Here is a 16,918-nt window from a genome sequence, read left to right as displayed (position 1 = left end):
TCTCAGCCATCTTGGGATGCTTTCCAGCCAGCGATGAGAGAGTTCTCACTGCCTCCACAACCCAGTTCTGATGCTTCAGGGTTGTTCTGTCATGTGCAGTGGCCCAGGTCCAGCCAACGCCGCCACCATGGAAAACAGCTTTATTGACCCAAGGAAGGTGGAGGGGCGGGAGTGAGGGGGAGGAGAGAAAATGTGCGGGGCAGATGAAACTCCGTGGCTACCACAGGCCAATCACAGAAGGTATAGCCCTCGGCTGGCATTTCTCTTACTTGTATGGGCAGCCTGAGCTTTAGTGGAGTGAGACGTCCTGAACGAAGGCACTGTGATTTGATCACTTTTTATATCTGACCCCAAAGTCCACAGTTCAATGCCTGATCACAGCAAGTGTGAAACCTCTATTCATGGAAGGAAAGGAGGGACTGAGGGAAGCGTTGTTCTGACTCTTTTGGAACTCGTCACATCTGACTGTCTTCTTTTTGTTCTGTCCACTCCATCTCAGTTTGGGTGTGCGTGTGCCTGTGTGCGTGCATGGGCACACACACATTTATGTGTGTATTGAGGGGTTCCCCTCTCCCCAGTTTTACTGAGATATAACTGATAAACAACACCGTATACGTTTAAAGTGTACAACGTAAGGATTTGATATGCATACACGTATCACTAAGGGATTACCACAAAAGTTTAATGAACTTCATCACCTCAGTTAGTTACATTTCGTTTCCCCCTTGTAATGAGGACTTTTCAGATCTACTCTCTCAGCTGTGTTCTGTATCGATGTTGAATTTGTACCCTTTCTAAAGATATGATTATACCGAGCCCCTCCTTGAATGTGCTCAGTGGGGTCCATGAGCTTGGGTCTAGAGCACCCAAGCAAGCACCTTAGCTTGCTTTCCAGGGTCCTGCACCTTTCCGCCCTCTTTTGCCACCTATTCCTGGGGGCCATGAGCCCTGTCCAGGCCAGATCATTAGGCATAACCAGAAGTGACCAGGCGTGTGCTAAGCATGCCTCAGGACCTTGGACACACACCAATCCCTCTATCTGGCATGTCTTCCCTCCTGCCTCAACATGGTGGTGGACAGCTACTCATCTTTCAGAGTTCATGGGCAAGGGGTGGGGGTGTCCATCTTCTGTGCAGCCTCGCTTGTTTCCTACGGGGAAGAGTTAGTGGCTGGGTCCCCCTTTCTGGAAGAAGTGGGACTCTAGCCTCTGCTGCACTCTAAGGGTGGACTGCCGTCTATCCCCTCAGCATTTGGCTCTGTGTGGCCTCTCTGTTCCCACAACCCACACTACTCACCTTTTCACACCCTGCCCCATACTCCAACGCATCAACATTCACTGCTCACTTTTCGCACTGCCTGTCTCTGAGCCCTCAGTGCCAAGTACTTGATAAGGCTTCCACAAATACGAGCCGGTGAACTGGGAGGAGACACCTCATTCTAGAGAGAGCCCAGGTTCTGTTTTTGTTTCCAACATAGATGTGCATTTCTTGGTTCATGTTGGAAACCTCAGCACCTTGGGCACAGAGCCAAGAACAAACCAGTGCCTGGCTCCGGACCAGGCCCTGTCCCCAGCCCTTGATTTGGCTTTCCTCACCTATATCATGGAGCAGGGCACTAAGGACTTGGTGCTGGTCTTGATTCCCTCACTTCCAGGCTTCATGAATTGAGACCGGGTGGGTGGGAGGGGTTGAGGGAGGCTGAAGAACCTCAGGTCCCTAGTTCTTCCAAAGTCTGGAGCAGGGACAGGGTTTCCAGGGGGGACCGTCTGCTCCTGAGGTCAACCTCAAAGCCAGTCTGTTTCCTCCTGCCTCCCAGACCCCTGTATCCCTAGGGACCCAGCTCCATAAATATTCGTGGCATGGCATTAGGGATGAATGAATACGTGTTGCTGTGTTCCTTATTTCCTCTTTTGCAAGTGTTGCAGAGGAGGGAAAGAGCTGGAAAAGGGGGAGGGATCTCTGAGAAAATGGGTCAGCAGGCTGCAGGGGGAGCTTGCCCCACCTGCCCCAGCTTCAGCTCTGAACAGGAGTTGTCGCCGTGGTGGCAGTGATGCTGGAGTGTGTGTGTGTGTGTGTGTGTGTGTGTGTGTGTGTGTGTGTGTGGTGTTGAAGTGGGTAGAGCCCCCGAGCGTGAGAAAACCATTTTTCTTGGCTTTGTTTGGACCAGCCAAGTGTATTCTCAACAGCCACCCACCCTCCCTCGCAAGGTGCTTGACTGAGTCATTTAGACGTTCTTTGGGGGAGAGGAGGAATAAAACCAAGCTCTCTACATCTAAACCCCTATTCCCTTGGTCCACCTGGAGCCCTTCCCCTTGGCTCCCTCTTCATACACACCCAGGCGATCCAGGAGGCTGAGGACTCACACCCCCCGCCCCCCAACCCCAAGCTTCCCGCTCCCGCCCCCTCCCACCGCCCGCGGCCCCGCAGCCCCGCAGCAGCCACAGGGGGAACCAAAGAGACAGAAGCCTTCCCAGCTGCCCGGACCACAGACGCCAACACCCCCCGCCCCCCACCACACGCCGCCCGCCCGCGCCCCGCACGCTAGCCCACGACCGAGCGGCGGCGGCGGCAGCAGCAGCAGCAGCAGCAGGCTGCAGGCTGCGGCGACTCGCACCGGTGCGCTCCTGGCAGCGCTCGCCATCGCAGGTGATTGGGACTCCCCAGATCGGCTCGCCCGGGATCCCTCTCCCCAGCTCGCGCTCGCGCCCCCAGCCCGGGTTCCGGGGCCCACCCACCCTTCTGCCCTCCTGCCCTCCTGCCCTCTCCCGCCTCTCTGACCCCCCAGCTCGCGGGAAGGGAGGTCGCGGCAGCGGCCCGGCGGCACCGGCGACCGTGGCGACAGCGGCGAGAGTGGCGGCAGCGGTGGCGGCGGCGGCTGCGGCGGCGGCGGAGGCTGCGGCGGCGACCGTGGCGGAGGCGGTGGCGGAGGCCTCTGTGGCGGAGGCGGAAGCAGAGGTGGAGGCTGAGGTGGAGACCGAGGCCTCAGTAGTGGAGGCAGTGGCGGAGGCCACCCTGGGGGAGGCGGCGGCAGCCCTGGCGGAGGAGGAGGCGAAGGCCGCCCTGGCGGCAGCGGCCGTAGCGGTGGCGGAGGCCAGCGCGGCCGAAGCCGCCGCCGCCGCCGCCGCAGCAGCAGAGGCTGCGGCGCCCCCCTTGGGGGAGGCCGATGCGGATGCGGATGCGGATGCGGATGCGGATGCCGAGGTGGCGGCCGCGGTAGCGGCGGCGGCGGCGGCGGCGGCGGCGGCGGCTGCCGCCGCGGATGCAGATGCGGATGTGGAGACGGGCGGGGGCTCCGAGGGAAACCCGGACTTTCCTATGGCCTCGCTCTATGTGGGCGACCTGCACCCTGAGGTGACGGAGGCAATGCTGTATGAGAAGTTCAGCCCGGCCGGGCCCATCCTCTCCATCCGCATCTGCAGGGACAAGATCACCCGCCGCTCGTTGGGCTATGCATATGTCAACTACCAGCAACCGGTGGACGCCAAGCGGGCCCTGGAGACCCTGAACTTTGATGTCATCAAGGGCAGGCCAGTGCGCATCATGTGGTCCCAGCGGGACCCCTCGCTCCGCAAGAGCGGGGTGGGCAACGTCTTCATCAAGAACCTGGGCAAGACCATCGACAACAAGGCTCTGTACAACATCTTCTCGGCGTTCGGCAACATCCTCTCCTGCAAAGTGGCCTGCGACGAAAAGGGGCCCAAGGGCTACGGGTTCGTGCACTTCCAGAAGCAGGAGTCCGCCGAGCGCGCCATCGACGCGATGAATGGCATGTTCCTGAACTACCGCAAAATTTTCGTTGGGAGATTCAAGTCGCATAAAGAACGAGAGGCCGAAAGGGGAGCCTGGGCCAGACAGTCCACCAGTGCTGACGTCAAGGATTTCGAGGAAGACACCGACGAGGAGGCCACCTTGCGATGAAGACATCCCAGGAGCGAGCCAGCCAGCAGAGCCAAGCCTTGGCTCCCACCCGGTTTACAACCCCCCTTTGCCTCCCCCACCCCCAACCCACCAGCAGTGTATTGTATTGGGAGTGCAGGTCTCTCGCTCTCTCGCTCTCGCTATCTCGCTCTCTGTCCGTCTCTCTCTCTCCCCCCTTCCACCTTGCCTCCCTCCATCTCTCCCCCCCCTCCCTCTCTGTCTCTCTCCCCTGCCCTCTCATGCCCCCTCCCCCTTCCCCCACCCCCACCTTGGATCTTGTGAATAACCTTGCTAATCTGTGCCACTTGACAGGTTAAAGCCTGCCTCTTCTCCTTGTGGTTTGGTTTAAAAAGCACTTTCTCTCTTTGTTTATTGCACAGGTGATACAGTTTCATGGTAGGAACATCAGGAAGGAGAAGGAAGTCAGATGAGGGAAAACCAAGAGAGCAATTGCTCCCCATGACCCTACTACCCAGAGACAACCACTTTTACCTTTTTGGTGTGCTCTTTATCCAGGCTCTCTTCTCTCCCTCTCTCTCCTGCCCTTCCTCACCCCCCCCCCCTTCACCTTCCCCTTTAACACACTGTTATAGAATGGTTCATGTATGCGGTGTTTCTTAACCTGCTTTTTCAAAAACAAAAACCAAACAAAAATCAACCCACTGAACTCCTTTCCATGTTATTCAACAGGCTTCAGAAACATAATCTTCAGTGCCTGCAGAGTGTATCAATGGACCCTATCGTTTCTGTAATCATTCCCGCATTGTTGGACATTCAGGTGGTGCCTAGTTCTTTCCCTGTGTTTAAACCCAGCACTGTGTATACGCTGATGAGTGAATTCTTCCTTGTCAAGCCAAATCTTCGCTAGCATACCGGATGATCTTAATTGTGGACTTGCAGGATCCACATGTGGACATTTTAAAGACCTTTCCTGTGTGTTGCCAAATGGCCCCTTCATAAGCATTGTACCGATTTGCATTCATGCCAGCCAGCTCAGCTAGTAAAAAGAGTATGCCCATTTCCCCTGCATAGTCTCCTGGTCACTGGCACTGACGTGTGCGTGTCTGTGTGTGTGTGTGTGTGTGTGTGTGTGTGTGTGTGTGTCTGTGTCTGTGTTGGCCAGCTTGATGGGCTGCAAATGGTATTTCGCTGTCCTTGGTTGTTTTGCTGAATTTAAATATTGTTTATCACCTCCTTCCCCTGTGCCTACTTCCTGCCCTTTTCCCCATTGTCAGAAAAATAATTCAGCTTCATTGCAGGAGAAAAAAAAAAATCGCAAAGCAGACTAGTTAACAGAAGAAAATTATTGCCACCGGTAATCAATCCTAATGACCACCCCTATCTTCTTGAAGCATTTTCATCTATATTTGTCTAATATTTTCTAAGAATTACTGAAACATTTTGGCTGTATCGCTCTAGTATTTTTTGTATTCATATGTCACGTATGTATATAATATGTACATACTGTTTTTATACCTGCTTTTCACACATGCATTTGTGTGTATAGATATGTATATTTATACACACATATACCTTTGAACTTCATTTCATGTCATTAAAGATACTTTTAAAATATTTTCTCTGGCTGTTAATGTTTCATTGAATTAATGACTTAACAGGTGGTTATATGTATGTATTCTATTCTCTTTGTGTGTGTATATTGTATATATAGTTTAACTACTTCTTCATTGTTGTACATCTAGGTTGTTTTTCATTTTTCTTTATTCAATCCAACCTACCTAGTGCATTATATGGCACTATTCTTGCTGACTTACCAGTTCATTTCTTAATTAAATATTGCAGAAAAAATTTAAATATCAAAAGATACGAGCAGTTTGGTGAGGGATTGCATTATTAACTGGCTGTCTGTAGAGATAGTATAAGTTTACCTTTGTAAGCTGCACCAGCATTTTAAGAGGACCTGGATTACCTGTGTTATTTTCTGCACTTGGTATTGCAATCATTTCTGAATTTTCCAAATATTTTGTCAGGCAATTAGGATCTTTTAAAACTTTATTATTTTAAGCATATTTTATACAATCTTTACATGATTATAATATAAATATTTTAATTGTTAATATAACAAAAGAAAGTCACTACTTTTACCACTACTTGACAAAATACATGTTTAACTAGTAGATATCTACATACCTTTATATTTATAATAAAATATGCATTGTTTCATTGGAGGGTATTTTCACTTTAATATTTCTCTGTGACCATTTTTCTAAATCATTAAATATTCTCCTTGAATTCTGTTGTTACATAATGTTCCATCAGAGGGACGAGCTATAATTTCTACAACCAAGCATCCTTGGGGTATGTTTAAAATAGTTCTGATTTTTTTCATGTAAGATCAATTCTGTTATGAACACCTTTGTACCTGAATGTCTTAGAATATTTCATTGGAATTGTGGATTGATATGTATAGACGTGTCAAATATTTTTCTTGGTCTTCTACCACGTGTTTCTCCCTTAATTTCTTTATCAACCAATACTGTAGAAGAGTGCACATATGTTGCCCAGCTTCTTAAATTAGCCCAAGTATTTTTTTAGGTTTTGTCAAATTGAAATGATTTATACATTTTTATTACTTCATTTAAAAGTGCATTTAAAATGAGATCAAGCACATTAAAATATACATAAGAACCACTTCAGACATAATATTTTCTATACATTTACAAGCTTTCATGATTCATCCATAAGCATTATATAAACAATTATGGACCTATTTTATTCCATAATTTGCTTTGCAATACATTCTAAAGATACCTAAAACACCTATGACTTGAGATTTTTTTCTATAGCTTACCATCATTTCGTAGGACTGGAAATTTTTTTGAAGTATAGTTGACTTGAAATATCAGTTTCAGATTTACAACATAGTACATTTTAAATATTTTTATAAATTAAACTCCATAGAGTGTTATAAAATATTTACTATATTCGCTGTTGTATATTACATCATCACATTTATTTTATACCTAGTAGTTTTTACTTCTCAATCCCCTTCACCATTTTGCCCCTGCCCCACCCCTGTCCCCTCTGGTAACCACTAGTTTGTTGTCTGTATTTGTGAGATTGTTTCTGTTTTGTTACCTTTGTTCCTTTGCATTATTTTTTATATTTCACATATAAGTGAAAATATATAGTATTTACCTTTCTCTGTCTGAGCATAATACCCTCTAGGTCCATCCATGTGAAAATTACAAATTTTCCTTCTTTTTTATGGTTGAGTAATATTCATATATATATCATATATCACATCTTCTTTAGCTATTCATATCTTGATGGACATGTAAGCTGCTACCATATCTTGGCTATTGTAAATGACACTGCTATGAATATTGGGGTGTACATATCTTTTCAAATCGTTTTCTTTATGTACACAGGAATGGAACTGCTGGATCATAAGGTAGTTCTATTTAAAAATTTTTGAGGAAAACTGTTTTCCATTGTACTGTACCAAGTTACATTTCCACCAACAATGCATGAAAGTTCTCTTTTATCCACATCCTTGCCAACACTTGTTATTTCTTGTTTTTTTTTAAACGATAGTCATTCTGAGAGGCATGAGGTGATAGATATCTCATTATGATTTTTCATTTCCCTGATGAGTATCGAGATTTATTTTGTGGCCTACCTAGTGATCTATTCTGGATAAAATTCCCTATACAGAAGTGAAATGTTTTTAAGAGTGTCCTAATTTTGGGTATTAAGGTAATTCCTACATTTTCACCATTAAATCAAACTCTATGGAGAATAATTTTGCAGTTGGATTGTTTTTCCTCCCCAGGGAAAGGCATTTAATATTCCTTTGCCTAGCACAGGCTAGAGTTGACACTTAAAAATTAAGCCAAGCATCAGAAATGTTGATTTTAAAGGAAGAAACAGGATCACATTTAAGGAATAATTTGGAGTTGACATGTTTAACAAACTTTGTAAAGGTAAGGAAAGGAATTCCCTACCTTGGCAGAAGAAATAAGCTTATTTTTGCTTTTTAATTCTATTAATCAGAACTTCCTTCTAGGTCTAGGTAGCTTTGAAAATTTGGCAAGGACCGAGGGACAAAGAAACCTTTGCTTTTAGGATTTATGCCTTATGATATGGATAGCTGTTATTTATTCATATAAATGATATTTTAAAATGTTATATTTGTGCACATATAACACAGAGTGGTGCACCATTGGTAGTCCAAGTTCAGCACAAGGAGGGATCTGGTTTCAGCTTAGATCTAATCAATGTAAAAATCTATCTTGCCACCACTGGGAAAATAAGCTGAAAGTCATGTGGTGGGCAGGGGGAGAGGAGAGGAAAAGAGAGAAAGGGGGAAAGAGGGGGGGAGTAAATAACTACAGGGAAAAACCATTGCCAGAGTGGTAATGTAATATGTGAAAAAAGTTATTTAGCAACTACTGTTGTAAGAATCCAACTAACTATAGCTACAGTGAAGATTCTCTTAAGATATATAGTAACAATGCATTCAGGTTAAGTGGGAAAATGTTATATTATTACAGGAAATATTATCCCTGTAATTGAGGATAGACTATAAAATGTCATGGTATAAACAGAATTAAGATGTAAACTAAGATTTTTTTGAGCACCCACATGTAAAACAATTACATATATTATGTTTTTAAATTATTGCAGAAGTAGATATTATTTTCTATCAATCCTCACATCTAATTAAGAACTAAAATCCTTTTGGTTTTATTTCCATAATATTTCAATAAATTCCTCCCTTCCTTCTCTCCATTTCCACTGCCTTGTTTCTAGTTCAGGCCTCCATCATCTCTCACTCAGAATATTCTAATATGTTGTAACTGAACTCTCTCCATAGTCATGATCACTGCTAATTCATACTGTACACTGCAGCCAGAAAAAGCATCTCAAACTTTGTATCTTTTCATTAAATACTCATGCTGAAATTTTTTCACTGATATTCTTTTATCTTCAGGAGGGAGAAAACTGTTTAAGGCATAGAATTGAGGACCTTTCATTATTGAGCACCTGATTAACTTTCCAGTCTTATTTCCAATTTCATAGTCCATCTCAGACCCACTATTCCACATGTCATCATTGCTAAGTCACCTGCAGTTCTCTCAAAGCCCTAACCTCTTTTTCCTTTGAATCTTTGCCTATTTGTGGCATATATTTACCTCTACATTTTGCCTAGATAATTCCTGCTTATCATTCCCCTCCCCCCCAAAAAATAGGTTTCTTCTCCTCTAAGAAGTATTCCTTGGTGATTCCCAGTTTGTTATTTACTAGAGAATCATAATTCTATCCTGTTAATTACTTATAACACATATTATAAGTATTGCAATGGTCTTGTAATACAAGTTATTGAAGTCACGAACATAACTGAATGATTAAGAATAATGACCCAAAGTTGTACTCACATTTTTCCGGAAGAAGGCAATATCTGCTTGCATTAACTTTTTATAACACTTTTTAAAATATAATTTGAATACCATGAGTTCATATATTTGAAGTACACAATTAAATATTTTAGTATATTCACAGAGTTGTGCAATCATCCCCATAATCAATTTTAGAACATTTTCATCATCCCATAAATTAACCCTACATTCATTAGTAGTCACTCTTCATTTCTCCCCAACCTATTCAGAACCACACAAGCACTAATGTATCTTTGTTCTCTATAGGTTTGCTAGGGATGAACACCTATATGAAGGGACTTATGTGATATTTTGCTACTGGCATTTTAAACTTTGCATAGTTTTGAGATCCGTCTATGTTGTAGCATGCACCACTGATTCATTACCTTTTATAGACTTTCATATCATTTTATTCTTTTATTGAGCTATAGTTGATGTACAATGTTATATAAGCTTCAGATGTACAATTTTTAAAGGCTATATTCCATTTATAGTTATTTTATTTAATTTATTTATTTATTTTTCATTATTCTTATTTTAATTTTTTGCCCACTGTACAGCATGGGGATCAAGTTACACTTACATGTATACATTTTTGTTCCCACCCTTTGTTCTGTTGCACTATGTGTATCTAAACGTAGTTCTCAATGCTACTCAGCAGGATCTCCTTGTAAATCTATTCTAAGATGTGTCTGATAAGCCCAAGTTCCCGATCCCTCCCACTCCCTCCCTCTCCCATCAGGCAGCCACGAGTCTGTTTTCCAAGTCCATGATTTTCTTTTCTGTGGAGATGTTCATTTGTGCTGAATATTAGATTCCAGTTATAAGTGATATCATATGGTATTTGTCTTTGTCTTTTTCTGGCTCATTTCACTCAGGATGACATTCTCTAGTTCCATCCATGTTGCTGCAAATGGCATTATGTCATTCTCTTTTATGGCTGAGTAGTGTTCCATTGTGTATATATACCACATCTTACGAATCCAATCATCTGTTGATGGACATTTGGGTTGTTTCCATGTCTTGGCTATTGTGAATAGGGCTGCAATGAACATGCGGGTGCATGTGCCTCTTTTAAGTAGAGTTTTGTCCGGATAGATGCCCAAGAGTGGGATTGCGGGGTCATATGGAAGTTCTATGTATAGATGTCTAAGGTATCTCCAAACTGTTCTCCATAGTGGCTGTACCAGTTTACATTCCCACCAACAGTGCAGGAGGGTTCCCTTTTCTCCACACCCCCTCTAGCACTTGTTATTTGTGGACTTCTTAATGATGGCCATTCTGACTGGTGTGAGGTGGTATCTCATGGTAGTTTTGATTTGCATTTCTCTTATAACCAGCGATGTTGAGCATTTTTTCATGTGTTTGCTGTATATCTTCCTTGGAGAACAGTGTATTCAGGTTTTTTGCCCATTTTTTCCATTTATTGACTGGCTTTTTTGCTGTTGAGTTGTAGAGATTAAGCTCTTGTCCCTTGCATCGTTTGAAACTATTTTCTCCCATTCTGTAAGTTGTCTTTTTGTTTTCTTTTGGGTTTCCTTTGCTGTGCAAAAGCTTTTCAGTTTGATGAGGTCCCATGGGTTTATTTTTGCTCTGATTTCTATTGCTTTGGGAGACTGACCTGAGAAAATGTTCATGATGTTGATGTCAGAGAGTGTTTTGCCTATGTTTTCTTCTAGGAGTTGGATGGTGTCCTGTCGTATATTTAAGTCTTTCAGCCATTTGGAGTTTATTTTGGTGCATGGTGTGAGGGTGTGTTCTAGTTTCATTGCTTTGCATGCAGCTGTCCAGGTTTCCCAGCAATGCTTGCTGAATAGACTTTCTTTTTCCCATTTGATGTTCTTGCCTCCCTTGTCAAAGATTAATTGACCATAGGTGTCAGGGTTTATTTCCGGATTCTCTATTCTGTTCCATTCGTCTGTCTGTCTGTTTTGATACCAGTACCACACTGTTTTAATGACTGTGGCTTTGTAGTATTTCTTGAAGTCTGGGAGAGTGATGCCTCCTGCTTGGTTTTTGTTTCTCAGGATTGCTTTGGCGATTCTGGGTCTTTTGTGGTTCCATCTAAATGTTTGGATTGTTTGTTCTAGTTCTGTGAAAAATGTCCTGGGTCATTTGATAGGGATTGCATTGAATCTGTAGATTGCTTTGGGTAGTATGGCCATTTTTACAATATTGATTTTCCCAATCCAGGAGCATGAAACATCTTTCCATTTCTTCATATCTTCTTTAATTTCTTTGATTAAAGTTTTATAGTTCTCGGCATATAGGTCCTAAAGGACCTCCTTGGTCAGGTGCATTCCGAGGTATTTGATTTTGTGAGGTGCAATTTTAAAAGGTATCGTATTTTTGTATTCCTTTCCTAATATTTCATTGCTGGTATACAGAAATGCCACTGACGTCTGAATGTTAATCTTATAGCCTGCTACTTTGCTGAATTTATCAATCAGTTCAAGTAGCTTTTGGGTTGAGTCCTTAGGGTTTTCTATGTATAGTATCATGTCATCTGCATACAGTGACAGTTTGATCTCTTCTCTTCCTATATGGATGCCTTTGATTTCTTTTGTTTGTCTCATTGCTGTGGCTAGGACTTCCAAAACGATGTTGAAGAGCAGTGGTGAGAGTGGGCATCCCTGTCTTGTTCCAGATTTGAGTGAGAAGGCTTTCAGTTTTTCCCCATTGAGGATTATATTTGCTGTGGGTTTGTCATAAATGGCTTTGATTATATTCAGGAATGTTCCCTCTATACCCACTTTGGGGAGGGTCTTGATCATGAATGGATGTTGGACTTTGTCAAATGCTTTTTCTGCGTCTATTGAGATGATCATATGATTTTTGACTTTTCTTTTGTTAATGTGGTGTATGATGCTGATTGATTTGTGTATGTTGAATCATCCTTGTGAACCTGGGATGACCCCAACCTGGTCATGGTGTATAATTTTTTGGGTATGTTGTTGGATTCGGTTGGCTAAGATTTTGTTGAGAATTTTTGCATCTATATTCATCAATGATATTGGCCGATAGTTTTCTTTTTTGGTGGTATCTCTGCCTGGTTTTGGAATGAGGGTGATGGTGGCCTCATAGAATGTCTTTGGGAGTATTCCTTCTTCTTCAATCTTTTGAAAGAGTTTCAGGAGGATGGGCACCAATTCCTCTTTATATGTTTGGTAGAATTCACCTGTGACGCCATCTGGTCCTGGACTTTTATTTGTAGGGAGTGATTTTATGACCTCTTCCATTTCATTTCTAGTGATGGGTCTGTTCAGTAGGTCTGTTTCTGCTTGATTCAGTTTTGGCAGGCTGGAAGATTCTAGAAAATTGTCCATTTCTTCCAGATTGTCAAACTTGTTGCCGTATAGTTGTTCATAGTATTCTCTTATGGGTTTTTGTATTTCTGCTGTATCCGCTGTGATTTCTCCTTTTTCACTTCTAATTTTGGTTATTTGGGTTCTTTCTCTCCTCTTTTTTGTGAGTCTGGCCAGGGGTTTGTCAATTTTGTTGACCTTTTCAAAGAACCAGCTCTTGGTTTTATTAATTTTCTCTATTGTTTTTTGAGTCTCTATTTTATTGATTTCTTCTTTGATCTTTATAATTTCCTTCCTTCTGCTGACTTTAAGACTTTTTTGTTCTTCTTTTGCTAATTCGTTTAGGTGGAGGGTTAAGTTGTCCATTTGGGATCTTTCTTCCTTTTTGAGAAAGGCCTGTATTGCTATAAATTTCCCTCTGAGCACTGCTTTCGCAGCATCCCATAGATTTTGAGAGGTTGTGTCTTCATTATCATTTGTTTCAAGGTAGTTTTTAATTTCCTTCTTGATTTCCTCATTGACCCATTGGTCTTTTAGTAGCATGTTGTTGAGTCTCCATGTAGTAGGTTTTTTCTCTTTCCTTTTCCCATGGTTGATTTCTAATTTCATGGCATTGTGGTCAGAGAAGATACTTGAGATAATTTCTGTGCTCCTACATTTATTGAGGTTCGCTTTGTGTCCCAATATGGGGTCGATTCTTGAGAATGTTCCATGAGCATTTGAGAAGAATGTGTATTCTGATTTTTTTGGATGTACTGTCCTGAAGATATCAATTAAGTCTAACTTTTCTATTGTTTCCTTTAGGATCTCTGTTGCTTTACTGGGTTTTTGTCTAGAGGATGTGTCCATTGGTGTGAGTGGGGTATTAAAATCTCCTACTATGATTGTATTCCCATCAATATCTCCCTTTATGTCTGTTAGTATTTGTTGTATGTATCTGGGTGCTCCTGTATTTGGGGCATATATATATTTTGACAATAGTAACATCTTCTTGGATGGATCCCTTAATCATTAAATAGTGTCCTTCTTTGTCTTTATGTCTTTTGTTTTAAAGTCTATTTTATCTGATATGAGTGTTGCAACTCCTGCTTTCCTGTCATGTCTATTGGCGTGAAATATTTTTCCCCACCCTTTCACTTTCAATCTACATGTATCCTTTGTCCTAAGCTGAGTTTCTTGTAGGCAGCATATTGAAGGTTTTTGCCTTTTTATCCACTCAGCCACTCTGTGTCTTTTGATCGGGCCATTCAGTCCATTGACATTTAAGGTGATAATTGATAGATGATTATTTATTGCCATTTTGAACCTTGTGTTCCAGTTGTTTCTATGGTTCTCCATTCTTCCTCTCTTTCTTTTTTTTTTTTTTTTTTTTTTTTGGTTGGATGGTCTCCTGTTATTATCTCCTTGAGTGTTTTTTTGTTTTGTTTTGTTTTGTTTTTTCATTTTTTGTGAATGCAATGTTTGGTTTTGGCTTGTGGTTGCCCTGTTTTTTAAGTATGCTAACCCCTTCCTATAATTGTGTGTTTTAGCCTGATGGTCCTGTAGGTTCAAACACTTCATTACTATATTAAAATTAAGAAGAGAAACATACAAACAAACAAACAAAAACGGTCTATTTATTTCCTAACATCCCTTGCCTTGGCTGTAAGTCTCTAGATAGTTGTCTCTTTCTTCTAGGTCGTCAAATTTGTTGGCCTATGATTGTTCATATTCTTTTCTTTTCTTTCTTTTTTTTTTTTTGTATTTCTGCAGTATCTGTTGAGATTTCTCCTTTCTCATTTCTTATTTTATCTATTTGGGTTTTTTCTCTTGTCTTGGTGAGTCTGGCCAGAGGCTTGTCAATTTTGTTTATCCCTTAAAAGAATCAGCTCTTGGTTTTATTTATTTTTTTCTATTATTTTTGAATCTCAATTTTATTGATTTCCTCTCTGATCTTTATGATTTCCTTCTTTCTGCTGACTTTAGGTTTTGTTTGTTCTTCTTTTTCTAACTCATTTAGGTGGTGGGTTAAGTTGTTGATTTGAGATTTTTCTTCTTTTTTGAGGAAGGCCTGTATTCCTATGCACTTCCCTTTAAGAACTGCTTTTGCAGCACCTCATAGATTTTGAATTGTTGTGTTTTCATTATCATTTGTATCGAGGTATTTTTTAATTTCCCATTTGATTTCTGTGACTCATTGGATTTTTATCAGCATGTTGTTTAGTCTCTGTGTAGTCATTTTTCTCATTTCTTTTCTTGTGATTGATTTCTAGTTTCATGCCATTGTTTTCAGAGAAAATGCTTGAAATAATTTCTATACTCTTTAATTTGTTGAGGTTAGTTTTGTGGCCCAATATGTGACCAATCCTTGAGAATGTTCCATGTGCACTCGCAAAGAATGTATATATATATTTTTTGTACATAATGTCCTGAAAATATCAATTAAGTCTAACCTTTCTATTGTATCATTTAGGATCTTTGTTGCCTTATTGAATTCCTGTCTAGAGGTTCTGTCCCTAGATGTGAATAGGGTGTTAAATTCTCCTGCTATTATTGTATTCCCATCAATTTCTCCTTTTATGTCTGTTAATATTTGTTGTATGTATCTGGGTGCTCCTATATTAGGGGCACATATATTGATGAGTATAATATCATGTTCTTGAATTGATCTTTTTATCATTAAATAGTGTCCTTCTTTGTCTTTCTTTATAGTCTTATTTTAAAGTCCATTTTGTCTGATACGAGTATTGCAACTTCTGCTTTCCTGTCTTTTCCATTAGCAAGAAATAACTTTTTACTTCCCCTCACTTTCAATTTATGTATCCCTTGCCCTAAGCTGAGTCTCCTATAGGCAGCATATTGTAGGCTCTTGTTCTTTACCCAGGCTGCCACTCTATGTCTTTTGATTGGAGCATTCAGTCCATTGACATTTAAGGCAATTATTGATAAATATGTATTTATTGACATTGTAAACCTTGTTTTCTAGTTGATTCTATGTTTCTACTTTGCTCCTTTCTTTTTTTTGGCTGGATGATTTCCTTTTATTTTATGCTTGTGTCCTCTTCTTTTTAGTTTTAGTTTAGTTTTTAGTTTGTTTTTAGTTTTTCTGAATGTAATGTTTGGTTTTGACTTGTGGTTGCCCTGTTTTTCAAGTATGTTAACTTCTTCCTATATCTGCTTACTTTAGCCTGATAATCATATAGGCTCTAACACATTCTAAAAAGAAAAAAAAGAGGGAGTCTAGATTTTCATACTTTCCTTCCTCACAATTTCTGATTTTGATGTCCTTTTTAAATATCTTCTTGTTTATCTTTTTTCTATTACTTGTGTTTATCATCACCATTTCAGTAGTTTTTTTTTCCTTTTAGATTTGCATACTGGCTTATTTAAGTGATTACTTTCCAATTGTGATTTCCTCCATCCCAGGATTTGGGTGTTCAATATCTGATTTCCATAGCTCACCCCCCATGTAAGATCTCCAAGCCAATGCAATCCACCTCTTCTTCTGTGTTTCCTTCCAGGGCACAAGTCCTGACATGATTGCTTCTCTCTTCCTGCTTGATTCCATGCAGATCTTTCTTACATCCTTTTCTTATAAGCCTCTTTCTGCCTGTCTCCAATTTTTTTTCAGTAAGAATTGCTCCACATGTAGATGTATTTTTGATATGTTCATGAAGGTTGTGAGCTTCATGTCTTCTATGCTGTCATCTTGATTTCCTCCCTCTAGCAATAAAATATTTTTAAATTAAGGTATGTACATTGTTTTCTAGACATAAAGGCACTAAACACTTAATAGGTTACCTTACATCATAAATATAACTTTTTTTGTCTTTTTTGCCTCTTATAGGGCCTCTCCTGTGGCATATGGAGGTTCCCAGGCTAGGGGTCTAATCAGAGCTGTAGCCACCGGCATATGCCAGAGCCACAGCAATGCAGGATCTGCACTGCGTCTGCAACCTACACCACAGTTCATGGCAATGCCAGATCCCCGACCCACTGAGCAAGGCCAGGGAACAAACCCACAACCTCATGGTTCCTAGTTGGATTGATTAACCACTGAACCACAATGGGAACTCCCCATAAATATAACTTTTGCATGCACAGGGAAGATAAAATTAGTATGATTCATTTTATTGTAATGTTTGCTTTTCTGTGGTGGTCTGCATTTGAACCAACCACCATAAGATATGCTTGTATACCCCAAATTGGGATTGGTGAATCATATAGTAGCTCTATTTTAAATTTTTTGTTAACCTCCATTCTGTTTTCCATAATGGCTGTGCCATTTTACATTCCCACCAATAGTGTAGAAAAA

At 41.3% G+C, this 16,918-nt stretch overlaps 1 protein-coding gene across 1 annotated transcript; it reads left to right on the top strand.

Moving 5' to 3' along the window:
• PABPC1L2A (poly(A) binding protein cytoplasmic 1 like 2A) lies at window positions 3,216-4,939 on the top strand. Its single transcript, XM_003360368.4, has one exon. It carries the CDS (start codon window positions 3,315-3,317, stop codon window positions 3,915-3,917), a length of 603 nt encoding a protein of 200 aa, XP_003360416.1. The 5' UTR covers window positions 3,216-3,314; the 3' UTR covers window positions 3,918-4,939.

Source organism: Sus scrofa, chromosome X (assembly GCF_000003025.6).
Source record: "Sus scrofa isolate TJ Tabasco breed Duroc chromosome X, Sscrofa11.1, whole genome shotgun sequence".
NCBI classification, from domain to species: Eukaryota; Metazoa; Chordata; class Mammalia; order Artiodactyla; family Suidae; genus Sus; species Sus scrofa.
This window is presented reverse-complemented; position numbering and strand designations above follow the sequence as displayed.

Bases quoted from the DNA above. Each gene is read 5' to 3' on its own strand.
- PABPC1L2A (XM_003360368.4), top strand. From the start codon at position 3,315: ATGGCCTCGCTCTATGTGGGCGACCTGCACCCTGAGGTGACGGAGGCA.